A 12,998-nucleotide genomic window follows, 5' to 3' on the forward strand; every position below is an offset into this window, starting at 1 on the left:
ACTGGAACATATGGTAAAAAATGATAAATTTTTTTAAAAATTAAAAATGTAAACAGAACTACACCTTGATTAAAATTAAAACTACTTCACAGGACTTCCCTGGTGGTGCAGTGGTTAAGAATCCGCCTTCCAATGCAGGGGACGCGGGTTTGATCCCTGGTCAGGGAACTAGATCCCACATGCATGCCACAACTAAGGAGCCCGCGAGCTGCAACTAAGGAGCCCGCCTGCCGCAACTAAGACCTGGTGCCACCAAAAAAAAATTTTTTTTTAATTAAAAAAAAAACTACTTCAGAAAGAGTTCTGGAGAGTGAAGCTAAGTGTGAATTAGTAGCATAAACTTAGACGTTAGTTTGTGCTTGTGTTTTTAAGGCTTTACTGAGGAGTATAAAAAGTGCCTTCCCTCTTTTCAGAGGTCCCTGAACAAACTGCAGTCAACAACTGGCATTTGCCTTCAAGATTAAGCAAGATGGAACAGAATCACAACCAGTGTTCTCCATCTTAACATTACAGGCCTACCACAGCAGCAAGGTTCAGAGATGGGCGTGGCATGAGGGGACAATGACAAAAGGACAAGGATAACACCATGATGGTAATAACCCTGAAGGCAGCTAACATTCTGTGAGCTCTTACTAGATGCCACTGTGCTAAGTGCTTGACGTGTGCTGCTTCATTCAATCCTCTCCATACTCCTAGGAGGCTACTCCTACCTCAGAGATTAGTAAGGCAAGGCACAGAAGTAACTTTTCCATGTTAGCACAGAGCCAGCATAGGCCATCCCAATTCCCCACAGTGAACTGGATCCAATCTACAGTCAAACCACACCAACTAATAGCTGTGGCACTAAATAAGCAAAACAGATTTACCCTGTGACAAAAGCTGTAGGTCAAGGGGCATGAAGAATGAGGCAAAACTGCCTCGAACAGCATGCTGCAGGATAGAGTGCAAAAATGGATCAGCTAAACGGCCGAAACCAACCAATTGGCTGAAAGTGGCACACAGAGATATAATGCAGGGAAGTGCGGTTCCCCTCCACAGGGTTAAAGCTGTCACCTACAGTGGCTGAGGCTCTTTTAAACCTTGTTATGTAAGGACAGAACTACTGTTCCCTAGGACTGTCCACTATTTAAATCTTTGGTCCTTATCAACTTCTTGAATGACAATTCCATTATATTTCCAATGTGTGGGGTAAATAGCTTTCCTTTTTACCCCTTAGGTTTCAAAAGGCATGCCACCCTGGTCCAACTACTCAAGGATTTGATCCACAAGTCTGAATGCCCATCATTGTCAGTCTCCTCCCTCCTTTCTCAGATGAAAGCTCCAACACCACACCCATAATTTTAGGTGTTACGTGTGTGCCTTTTTGTGCAACATAACATTTTTTTGGCCAGTAGTGGATACAGTACTCCAAGAACTGAGCAACCTGAATTTGTACAAAAGGTGAAGTGATGCTTTCTACTTAGTCTCTAATCCTCTTCCACTGATGTCTTCAAGGGACCATCAACAATAGTTTCTGGACCCATTTCCTATATTGTTATTGGGGGCTTAAGGCCTAATATCTTGTCACTAAGATGTTGTTTAGATGTTTTTAAACAAATACATTACTTTATACCTGCCCACAACAAATCTCACTCTCACAGCGTAGGGAGATTTGGGTGGAGCAGGGAGATACAAATGCACTCAACCTAAACTTTCTTTTAAGTATCACGTAGTATAATAAACTTTCATGTTAAAGGGACCTACTCCTCCCATCTCACGTATAATAAAGATTAAGGGGACACCATAACCCAGCAGCCAGGGCATGTACACAATAAAAAGGGCAATGTATGTCCAAAAACATGATCTGAGAAGAAATGGGAGTCAGAAGTATAAAACATTAATGAAATACAGATTTTAGAAGAAAATGCAATCCAATTAATATGTTGCAAAAAACTTGCAGTCTGGGAAGTTTTAAGATATATAATAATAAGCAAAGATTCTTCTACAAAGCAAGCATAGAAGCATGGACTTGGCTGGAAACAGACACTACAAGAATTAAACTCCTTCATGATCATAGCCACTGAACTTGAGTTCTCCCCTAAGAAAAATTAGATAAATGCCTCCCCCAGTCCAACAGTACAAGTAACAAAGGGCCGGCCGACATGCTAAGCATATAATCAGCTAGGCTATGAAAATCACGGTTCCCCAATACGAGCTGGAATATAACCGCTAAAACTCAATCAGTAAAAACACAAGGATCACAGTACCTATGTAACAGCTGCACAACTGACCCTAAATCAACAGCTTAGTTGGAACCGGGCAGAGTCCTGAAGATGCACACTGAGATTAGCGACTCCTTCAGAGCCTTCAACCGCTCTGCCTTCCCCTCCCACTCCACCCAGCGCCAGAGGGCACTAGGTCAAAGACTTCTTGCGCAGCACTTGGTGGAGTCCCAGGGCCTCACAAGCGCCGATTAGGTAACGTTACCAAATGCTACAAAAGTGCTGACTACTATTGTCCTTTGTAACTCAGCAAGCAAACACTGGGAAAGGAGAAAAGACCATCTAGAGAGCAGAAAACTGCTCTGACAACGGCTGCAGAATTATAAAAAACTAATAAAATTAAAACTGATCGCAGTGCGGGTCTCTGGAAGCCAACCCCCGTAAACTGAGGCTCGGTGCAAGAACACTAGATCTTTGGGGGACTGCAGACTAAGAGGCCCAGACATTTCAACTACACGGGGGAGGGTCGGGGGGGAAATTCCCCGGGGCTCGCGTGAACGCTGGCCTCCGGGCCTGACAACCCCCGCCGGGTCGCGGCCCGCCAGCGCTTTCCTGTCGGGGGGGGGGGGGCGGGAAAGCGAGCGGGGAGCGCTGCCTGGGGACTGCCCACCTGGGCGATGCCGGCGCCCATCAGCCCGCCGCCGATGACCGTCACGTGCTTGACGAGGATTTTCTTCGCTGAGGCCGCGGCGGTGGACGAGGAGGACATGGAGCGCACGAACTGCCTGGTTACGAAAGCCATGGTGCAGACGGCGAAGGCGGCGACAGCGACAACACCTGGCGGAGAAGACACCCTCACGGAACACCGAACAGCGAGCAGACCTCTGGGGGCGGAAGCCCAGGAGCCCCGCGGCCCGCGCGCCCTGGGCGACGCCGTGACGTCTTCGACGGCGGGGGCGGAGCCTCGAGGCCCGCTTTCCCCATTGGCGGAGGCCGCAGGGACGGCGTTCGAACGTCCGAGCGCGGCGTCCAAGCCCACGTGGACTGGGGCGGGCCGCAGCCCTCCTCTGCAGAGCAGGTTTACCCAGGCTGTCGACGCAGCTGGTTGTGTGCTCGAGAGGTTAGCGTTCCCGTACCGCACCCAGTGCAAGCCTTTCCTCGCAAAAGCCACGGGCCCCTTGTAAGGGGAAGTCCGTGGTGTTGCCTTGTTAACTCCTCGCTTTTGATCCTTGTGAATAACTCGGCGCCGGATAAATACGTGTTATTTGGCTGTGGTGATGAGGGAGCCCAAAATGAGCACCTTCCGTTCGTGTCACCAAAAACCAAGTCTAGGGATTATTTTAACCCGGTGCATATTGTTCCTGCTAAAAACGGAAGGAAACAAACTGCTCACACCCAAAGCAAATGTCTAGTGACCCGTGAGTTCTAATGCAAAAATCAGGCCCACTAAGGGAAAGAGAGATTTAACCTTTAATTGCCCATTTAGACTTTACATGTTTATTAATGCAGGGAACATGTGGACAGTTTAAAGTCAAAGAGGAACCTTTGTGGAGTAACCGGTAATAATAGAAAGGCCAATCTTCTCCCTCGTGTAAATAATTCCTAGTTACTGTACCTTAAACAGAATTTTTATTTATTTATTTTTAAATATGTAATAAGGACCCACAGACTCACCATCCAAAGTCCGCCTCCTCCTATTGCAAGTAACTTGCATAGTGAATCCCGTGTTCACCGTTGCTTTGCTTAGATCTCATTTTTATTTCTAATTCTGTAAAAGTGTGGGAGAAGTGCTGGTGTTGAGCACTCCTTAAGGCTTGGGACGTTTCTAAGGAGATCGTTACTGGCTGAAGACACTGTCACATACAAATAATTAAAGTCCATTAAGTGCTAGAATGTACCAAATGCAAAAACCAATAGGACTAGAATTGGAATAGGAAGATTACATGGAGAACCTAGTAACTTGAACAAATGAGTCAGTTTATGAAGAAAATAGGCTTCTAGGCACAGGAAGCAGCACATGCAAAGGTAGAAACATAAAAAAATATTGCCACAGGAAAAGGGTGAGGAATTAGGTATTGTTAGAGGTGAAGCTAGGAAAGTAGATTAGGAAGATGCACAGATGATTCTTTCGGTGGATTTTAACTTTTCATTATCATTTAAAAGTTGTGTTTAATGCAAGGCCAAACATTCTGATTATAGTGTCGTCACAATATGTATTTTTTTAATGTGTATAATGTAAAACATAATGCCTGAGTATTTGGTATGTTTTCAGATCTCTGATTTGTTTTCCTCAGAACAGAAAGAATAACCACTGCAGTATTTTTTAGCAGTTCTCAGATCTGAGGTCATCTGTATTATGTAAAGGTGTGATGTGAAGAAAGGAGCACTGAAGTGAGAGTCAGGAGTCCTGTCTCAGTCACTGGTGTGCAGTATGATGGTCTGCAGACAACCTCCCTGGGCTCCAGGGTCCTTGTCTTTCAAAAGAAAGGGCTGGGAAGGGTAAGCTGGGACGAAGTGAGAGAGTGGCATGGACATATATACATTACCAAATGTAAAACAGATAGCTAGTGGCAAGCAGCCGCATAGCACAGGGAGATCAGCTCCGTGCTTTGTATCCACCTAGAGGGGTGGGATAGGGAGGGTGGGAGGGAGGGAGACGCAAGAAGGAGGAGATATGGGGATACATGTATATGTATAGCTGATTCACTTTTTTATACAGCAGAAACTAACACACCACTGTAAAGCAATTATACTCCAATAAAGATGTTAAAAAAAAAAAAGGGCTGGACAGGTACCTTTCCAGCTGTTTCATACTGAGAGTCTAACCCTCATTTACACTCTTCTGAACCAGGAAGGCCACCCTGGCCTCTATTCCTGCCCAGTCCTGATCAGATGACAGTTACAATTGAATCATTCTTCTTTTGCCAGAACTGCAAGTCTTTTCCCAAGTGTGGCCTTGAACTTTCAGGCACCCAGTAACAATTTCTGTGGTCCCCGACTTGCACCTTCACCCTGTTCTTGGGGAGGTGCTTCGTTTCTCTCTGCAGAAGGAGTGGTGCACTGGGAAGCATGACACTGGTCACTGACCAACTCAAAAACAGCAAAGGAAAGGGTACCCCTTTTTCACAGGTAAGGAAACTGAGGCCCAGAGAAGTTCAGAAACTTAGCCAAGATCACACAGCTAATGAATAGCACAGGCAGAATTCAAACTCAGGACAGTCTGTTTTCAGGGCTCATGTTCTTGGCCACTATGCTGTTTTGCCTCTCTTAAAGCAACCCTAAGGTTACCACTGCTATCTTCCTCTAAAGGTGAAGAAACTGAGGCTGAGTGATTAAGTCATTTATTAAATGTAACTCACCCAATAACTGACCAAGCTCAGATTTGAATCCATTCTGACCTCAAGGCTCCCATTCCTTTCATAATTTCATACTCTTTAGAAAGTGCTGCTGTTGCTAGAGGGAAAAAAAAAATTGGGGAGTGGTCTCCAGTAAACATACATGTCTAGATTTGGAGCTTTAACTGTCCTACTAAGGTTATCATTAAGGTTAAGCAGATTAATGTATTTAGACATTCCTACCAATAAGCCCCAGAACTGCTAAGTTTCAGAGTGAGTCCCAATACTTACACCTGAAGACTTTATAGAAACATGTGTTTTATTCCTTCCTGATTTCTAGCATGTGGACTCATGCTTCTCAAACACAAACATCCATTTATAATTGTCTACTGATCACCGCTATTTGGAAATCCCTCAGCTACTTCAAATGTAACTTATTATTTGAACCTATTATTTCTCACTTCCCACAATACCTTTCACCTCCTCTTGCATTCATTGTCAGTTCACGATGACACATGACCAAGGGCATTTTCCTTCCCCCTCACCACCATATCCCCATTCAGTTGGTCAGATGTCATTGATGCCACCTTAGGAGCATACAGGCTTCCTCCCTCGTTTCCCCCTCTTATCTCTATCTCTATTTATCGGCATTTTATCCAAGCCCTTGTCTCCTGTGTAGAGAATGAGCCCATTCCTGAAATGCCTTACTGTAACTAATTTCTCTTTGACCCAGTTCATACCTCACATTCTTCTCAGACTGATTTCTCAAGTTATAAACTGGGTCACTGCACTCTCCTTTTAAATATTTATTCACAGGATGAAGACCAAACTTCTGAGTCCTGGTGCCAACACTTTAAACTCACCTATTTCCTTCTACTCCTTCTCAAGTACCTTAAATCCTAGCCACAAAGAACCAAGTTGATTTCCTAACTTATAAATTAGAAATCATCTTTTGTGAAGATCCTAGTATTTATAAATTAGTTGAAGGCTAAAATATATTTTGACTAACTGTAATTCTCAGACATTTTCAGAGCCAGGTATTTATCTATTTATTATTTTTTTATTGAAGTATAGTTGATTTACAATGTTGTGTTAATTACTGCTATACAGTGAAGTGATTCAGTTATACATACATACATATATATATATATATATATATATATACACACATTTTTAAAATATTCTCTTCTATGATGGTTTATCATAGAATATTACATATAGTTCTCTGGGCTATACAGTAGGACCTTGTTGTTTATGTATTCCATATATAATAGCTGACATCTGCTAACCCCAACCTCCCACTCCATCCCTCCTCCAACCCCCTCCCCCTTGACAACCACCAGTCTGTTGTCTATGTCCGTGATTCTGTTTCATAGATAGGTTCACTTGTGCCATATTTTAGATTCCACATATAAGTGATATCATATGGTATTTGTCTTTCTCTTTCTGACTTACTTCCCTTAGTATGATAATCTCTAGTTGCATCCATGTTGCTGCAAATGAATTATTTCGTTCTTTTTATGGCTGAGTAGTATTCCACTGTATATATGTAACACATCTTCTTTATCCATTCATCTGTTGATGGACATTTAGGTTGTCTCCATGTCTTACAGAGCCAGGTATTTTAAAAAAGCTGATAGTGATTCCTTGTTTTAGTTTTCAAAGTAAAATCATTGATTTTGGAAATAGCAAGTTCTTCACTGCTCTATGTGAGCAAGAAACATCACTCTAGATGCTGGAAAAATCAGGGGTGACTAGAATGTAGTCTTTGCCATTCAAGGGCTCATAAAGTAGTAGGAGAAATAAAGATGGAACAAAATGTTGTGCTTTCCAGAAGGGAATGCAAGGGGCTGTGGGAGGTGGGTAGTGAGGGGGACAGGGGAAGCAAGGGGAAGACTAGCATTTAATGAATGCTTAATTTGCCAGGCTCTGTGCTAAGCATATAATACATAACTTCTCATCCACTCCCATCAGTCTGATGTCACTATTTTCATTCTCTTTTTGCATATGGGAAAACTGGAAGCTTAGAGAGGAAAATAACTTGCCTGAGGTGTGATAGGTGGGAAGAATAAGAGGCAGGTCTTGAGCCCCAGTCTACCTGAGTGCAAAGTTGTTGCTCATAACCAGTGTCCTAACCTACTTCATCATGATGGATATATTACAGCAGAGTAGTGAGGATGATTAGAAGGTTTTGGGGCAGAGAAAATGTTTTGAGGACATTCCAGACAGAGAGAAAAATGTATATGTAGTCTGTGAAGGAACCGAGATTAGAGAGTGGTCTGGAAATACATTAACATAGGATAACAAAAGCACAGGGTACTTTTGGGTGAATGAAGATGAGACTGCAAAGGTAGGCAGGGGCCAGATGAGGGTGGACCTTTTTATGAGAATCATGATCTCAATCATATTTAATTTTTTTCAATTTATTTAGAACTGCACATAGAAAAATTGTAAAAATAGTACAAAGGAACCCATATATCTCTTACCCATATTTACCTATTGCTAACATTTTATCACATTTGCTTTATCTTATCAATTGTCTAGATCTATTTATCTATAATAGATAAGACAGATATTATATACATTATGAATAATCTCTGAACCATCTGAGAGTAAGTTACACAGATAAAAAAGATTACACACATCACGGTCCTTTATAATATTTCGATGCATATTTCCTAGGAATAGGGTGATTCTCTGACATAACGATAGTAATCAACTTTAGTAAATTTAACATTGATACATTTCTATCTAACTGATCGACTGTATTCCAATTTAGTTAACTGACCTAATAATGTCCTTTATAGTTTTTTTTCTCCTTCTAGTACTAAATCCACTCTAGAGTCAGGTATGGCATTTAGTTGCCATCTCTCTCTCTCTCTCTCTCCCTCCCTTTTTTAATTTTATTTTATTTTTGCTGTGTTGGGTCTTCGTTTCTGTGCGAGGGCTTCCCCTAGTTGTGGCAAGCGAGGACCACTCTTCATCGCGGTGCGCGGGCCTCTCACTATCGCGGCCTCTCTTGTTGCGGAGCACAAGCTCCAGACGCGCAGGCTCAGTAGTTGTGGCTCACGGGCCTAGTTGCTCCGTGGCATGTGGGATCTTCCCAGACCAGGGCTCGAACCCGTGTTCCCTGCATTGGCAGGCAGATTCTCAACCACTGCGCCACCAGGGAAGCCCCCTCCCTTTTTTAAAACAACAGCTTTACTGAGGTTTTAGTTAATTTGTTTTTATTTTTATCTTTAGGCACCAGCTTTTTCATGAACATTAGTTTGTGTACAAGAAAACCATATAAAGGACTTAAATATCCTTGGAAGATATCTTTCAAAACTACAATAATTGACAATTCACTACATGCCTTTGCATACCAGGTGGGAAGAGGGTTGCTAAACAAGCTCAGATTGAAAAAATAATACAATGAGGACAAATGCTGCCGAGCAGAGTATGATGGGAGAAAAGAGTTTTCACTGGTGGAATTTCCCTCTTTAGTGTCATGTATTAGAATTAGAAATGCCAAATTGGTAGATTCCTTGTGGAAAATTTTCTTTTAAATGAGACACAACCTAAAGAAAGAAAACTGTGAGTCGTAAACCTAAGAAGGAACTATAAGATATAGGTCATTTAGTAGCATTCTTATCAGTTGTTCCATTAGTAATTTAATTGTAAACATGTTTGAGAAAAATAGCTTAACCATGTTCTTCTGGTCTGTTTGATTTGACATTCTGAAGTATTTTCTTAGGCTATTTTGTCAATATATTTGTACCCTTTGTCAATATTTCTTTGAAATGTAACTATGACTAGAGATTAGCCATCCTTGCAAGTCATATTCTACGTTATGAATACATTCATGTGATATGTCTAATATTTGCTTCACAATAAATCAGTGCAGAATGGGGCTAGAGGGAAGTGGGATAATGTAGATGAAACAAGATTTGCCCATAACTTCTGTATGTGTTTCAAAATGTCCATAACATTTTTATGCTTAGAAAATATCAAATGTTTCAGAGACACGTACAGATGTATTATTTTTACTTTTTAGACCTTTTGGGATTAACTTGGATTAATTTGGGAAATTCATCCTTTTGGGATTAACTAGGAAAAAGAAGTTAATTGGAGAAAAGATGTTGCTTTAGTTTTCTAAGTAATTAACCAACTGTCCTAGAACTTTTAAAAATATATTATTCCTGTTCTTTCATAATGTGATGCCACTTTTATACACTACCGGATACACTCTCTATTTTGTTTCATTGATTCATCTGAATATCCCAGTGTTACTACAAAACTGTTTAGTGATACATTACTTTAAAATATAGTATCCAGGGCTTCCCTGGTGGCGCGGTGGTTGGGAGTCTGCCTGCCGATGCAGGGGACACGGGTTCGTGCCCCGGGCCGGGAGGATTCCACATGTCACGGAGCGGCTGGGCCCGTGAGCCATGGCCACTGGGCCTGCGCGTCTGGAGCCTGTGCTCCGTGGCAGGAGAGGCCACAACAGTGAGAGGCCCGCATACCACAAAAAAAAAAAAAAAAAAAAAAAAAGATAGTATCCACCCAGAAGTAAATCCTCATATACATGGTCAAACAATTTTCGACAAGAGTACAGACCATTCAATGGGAAAAAGACAGTCTTTTCAACAAATAGTGTTGGGAAAATTGTTATCCATATGCACAGAAGTAAAGTTAGACCCTTACCTTACACCATATACAAAAATTAATTCAAAATGGATCAGAGACCTACATGTAAAAGCTAAGACTATAAAACTCTTAGAAGAAAACAGGCAAAAAGCTTCACGACATTGGATTTGGCAATGATTTCTTGGATGTGACACCAAAGACACAGGCAACAAAAGAAAAAATAAACAAATTGGACTTCATCAAAATTGAAAACTTGTGCAACAAAGGGCACCTCTGGCCAGAGGTGGAAGAAATGGTGGAAACTGAGGATTTAAATAAACAGGGTAACTGTAGATAGTGAGGAGGGCTCTGAAGGAAATAAGCTGGGTGATGAATCAGGGCATATTTTAGTCCATTTAGGCTGTTATAACAAAAATACCATAGACTGAGTATCTTACAAATAACAGAAGCTTACTTCTCACAGGTCTGGAGACCAGAAGTCCAAAATCAAGGCATCTGCAGATTCAGTGTCTGGTGAGAGCCTGCTTCCTGGTTCATGGATGGCTGTCTCTGCACTGCAGTCTCATATGGCAGAAGGGGACAGGGAGCTCTCTGGGTTCTTATAAGGATCCTAATCCCATGCATGAGGGCTCCACTCTCATGACACAATCACTTCCCAAAGGTCCCACCTCCAAATACTATCACATTGGGATCGGGTTTCAGTTAATGAATTCTTGGGGCACACAAACTTTCAGTCTATAGCAGGGTGTTCTCAGGAAAGGCCACTTTAGATAGGGCTTTAGCGGAAGCCGTCCGTCAGGAGGTGACCTCTGCACTGTGACCTCAGGAGGAAGACTGGGCCGTGGAAAAAGCCGGCAGTGGGCTCATCTATAGGAAAAATCCATAGGTTCGGGTATTTTAGAAAACTCTTCTTCCTGAGCTAAGGAGTGTAATAGAGACAAGCACTCAATATTTTGCCACAATGGGCTTATGTAGATTCATCCCTCTCTCAAATAATGCTGGACTTTGACATGGGAAGTAAGAAGCTTGGGCTGTGCTACAGTCCTGAGAGTAACTGTGCTCTGAGAGGATATTTTATTTATTTTTTTTTTTTTGCAGTACGCGGGCCTCTCACTGTTGTGGCCTCTCCCGTTGTGGAGCACAGGCTCTGGATGCGCAGGCTCAGCGGCCATGGCTCACGGGCCCAGCCGCTCCGCGGCATGTGGGGTCTTCCCAGACATGGGCACGAACCTGTGTCCCCTGCATCCACAGGCGGACTCTCAACCACTGCGCCACCAGGGAAGCCCCCCTGAGAGGATATTTTAAAAGAATTATCCTCCTGTCTAGAGATCATGCTTCTATTATATGTGGCCATCTCCCTCTTTTTGGAAGTCTATTCCCTCTTCCTTTTCTTAACTTGACATCTGGTAAAAGAGAATTTTGTTTAGCAATTTAAAGAAAACAAAACCCCCAAAACTAGACATGACACTATCTCAGTTAAAATTAAAAGTTTAATATAGGCATCAAAAAGCATGCTAATGATGAGGACTAAAAAGTAGGTATTAGGCAAACTTATAAAACAAAGTACTATTATTTTTACACTTCAAATAAATCATAAAGTAAAAAATTGTAAAATATCAACATGTGCAAGGGAAGCATTAACAGTCCTTTCAGTGATTTGCCATAAACAGATGTTTTAAAAGTGTTACAGTTTAAGGCATTATATTTTAAAGTTCAATAAACATCTGATTTCAACATAATCTCACAGAAGAGTTTTTTTCTCAAGTTAGCTACAAACTGTTTGGTTAAGGGGTACTGAAAATGCATGTATAAATCGAAGAGTAATAAACTTGCTAATGCAAAGTTATTAGTGCAATTCCGCAGCATATGAAATTCCAGATCAAAACAAACTGCCCTGCTCATGGTACAGGGTAATCCACACATGCATCACCCATCTAAAGTCTCTAGGGGCTTCCATGGTGGCATAGTGGTTAAGAATCCGCCTGCCAATGCAGGGGACATGGGTTCAAGCCCTGGTCCAGGAAGATCCCACATGCCAAGGAGCAACTAAGCCTGTGTGCCACAACTACTGAGCCTGCGCTCTACAGCCCATGGGCCACAACTACTGAGCCCACGTGCCACAACTACTGAAGCCCATGCTCCACAACAAGAGAAGCCACCGCAATGAGAAGCCCGTGCACTGCAATGAGGAGTAGCCCCCACTCACTGCAACTAGAGTAAGCCTGCGCGCAGCAACGAAGACCCAATGCAGCCAAAAATAAAAAATAATTAATTAATTAATAAAAAATAAAGTCTCTATAACAACCTCTCCGTTCACTCACAGTGCCTATGCATTTCGTTTCCTAGTTTTTCTTTTTTAATTAACAAAAATCCTCAAGGCACCTAAAGATTGGTCTGTATTTCATTTATCCGTATTGAAAATGCAGAGGGGCAGACTGGTATGAGATCAATGCAGAGGAGCAGTATAGAGAAGTGGTACAGGAAGAACTCTCCAGTTACAAAGACTGGTAGGTTTGAAATGCACAGCAGTACTTTTTAACTACATGTAGGCCGTAACTTCTCTAAGCCTGAGCTTCATCAGCTACAGAACGGCATCCTCTTACTAAACATTCTTTAAGAATTATGTAAGCATACAAGTAAAGCATAAAGTATGGTGCCAGCATGAGGAAAGGCTCAAAAGTACAGCTGCTTATATTATTATCACGATTCTTTCTATACAAGGAGTATAATGGGAGAATAAAGAAAAGGGCTTTTGGAGCATGTTCTCTTTGGGCAGGTCAGTTCTTCATTGTCTAGGACTGCTCAGACATTTAGCATCCTGGCCTCATGGCAA

At 42.1% G+C, this 12,998-nt stretch overlaps 1 protein-coding gene across 2 annotated transcripts in view; it reads right to left on the minus strand.

Moving 5' to 3' along the window:
* HADH (hydroxyacyl-CoA dehydrogenase) overlaps positions 1–3,003 on the minus strand; it is a gene marked incomplete at its 5' end in the record, with an annotated part of 49,035 nt that extends 46,032 nt beyond the window's left edge. For both annotated transcript variants that reach the window (XM_079718152.1, XM_079718151.1), the window contains one exon: positions 2,872–3,003. In XM_079718152.1, coding sequence (XP_079574278.1) covers positions 2,872–3,003 — 132 coding nt within the window. The remainder of the gene's footprint in view (positions 1–2,871) is intronic.
* Positions 3,004–12,998: the final 9,995 nt, after the last annotated feature.

The sequence above is a fragment of the Hyperoodon ampullatus genome (assembly GCF_949752795.1).
Source record: "Hyperoodon ampullatus genome assembly, chromosome: 1".
NCBI lineage: Eukaryota > Metazoa > Chordata > Mammalia > Artiodactyla > Ziphiidae > Hyperoodon > Hyperoodon ampullatus.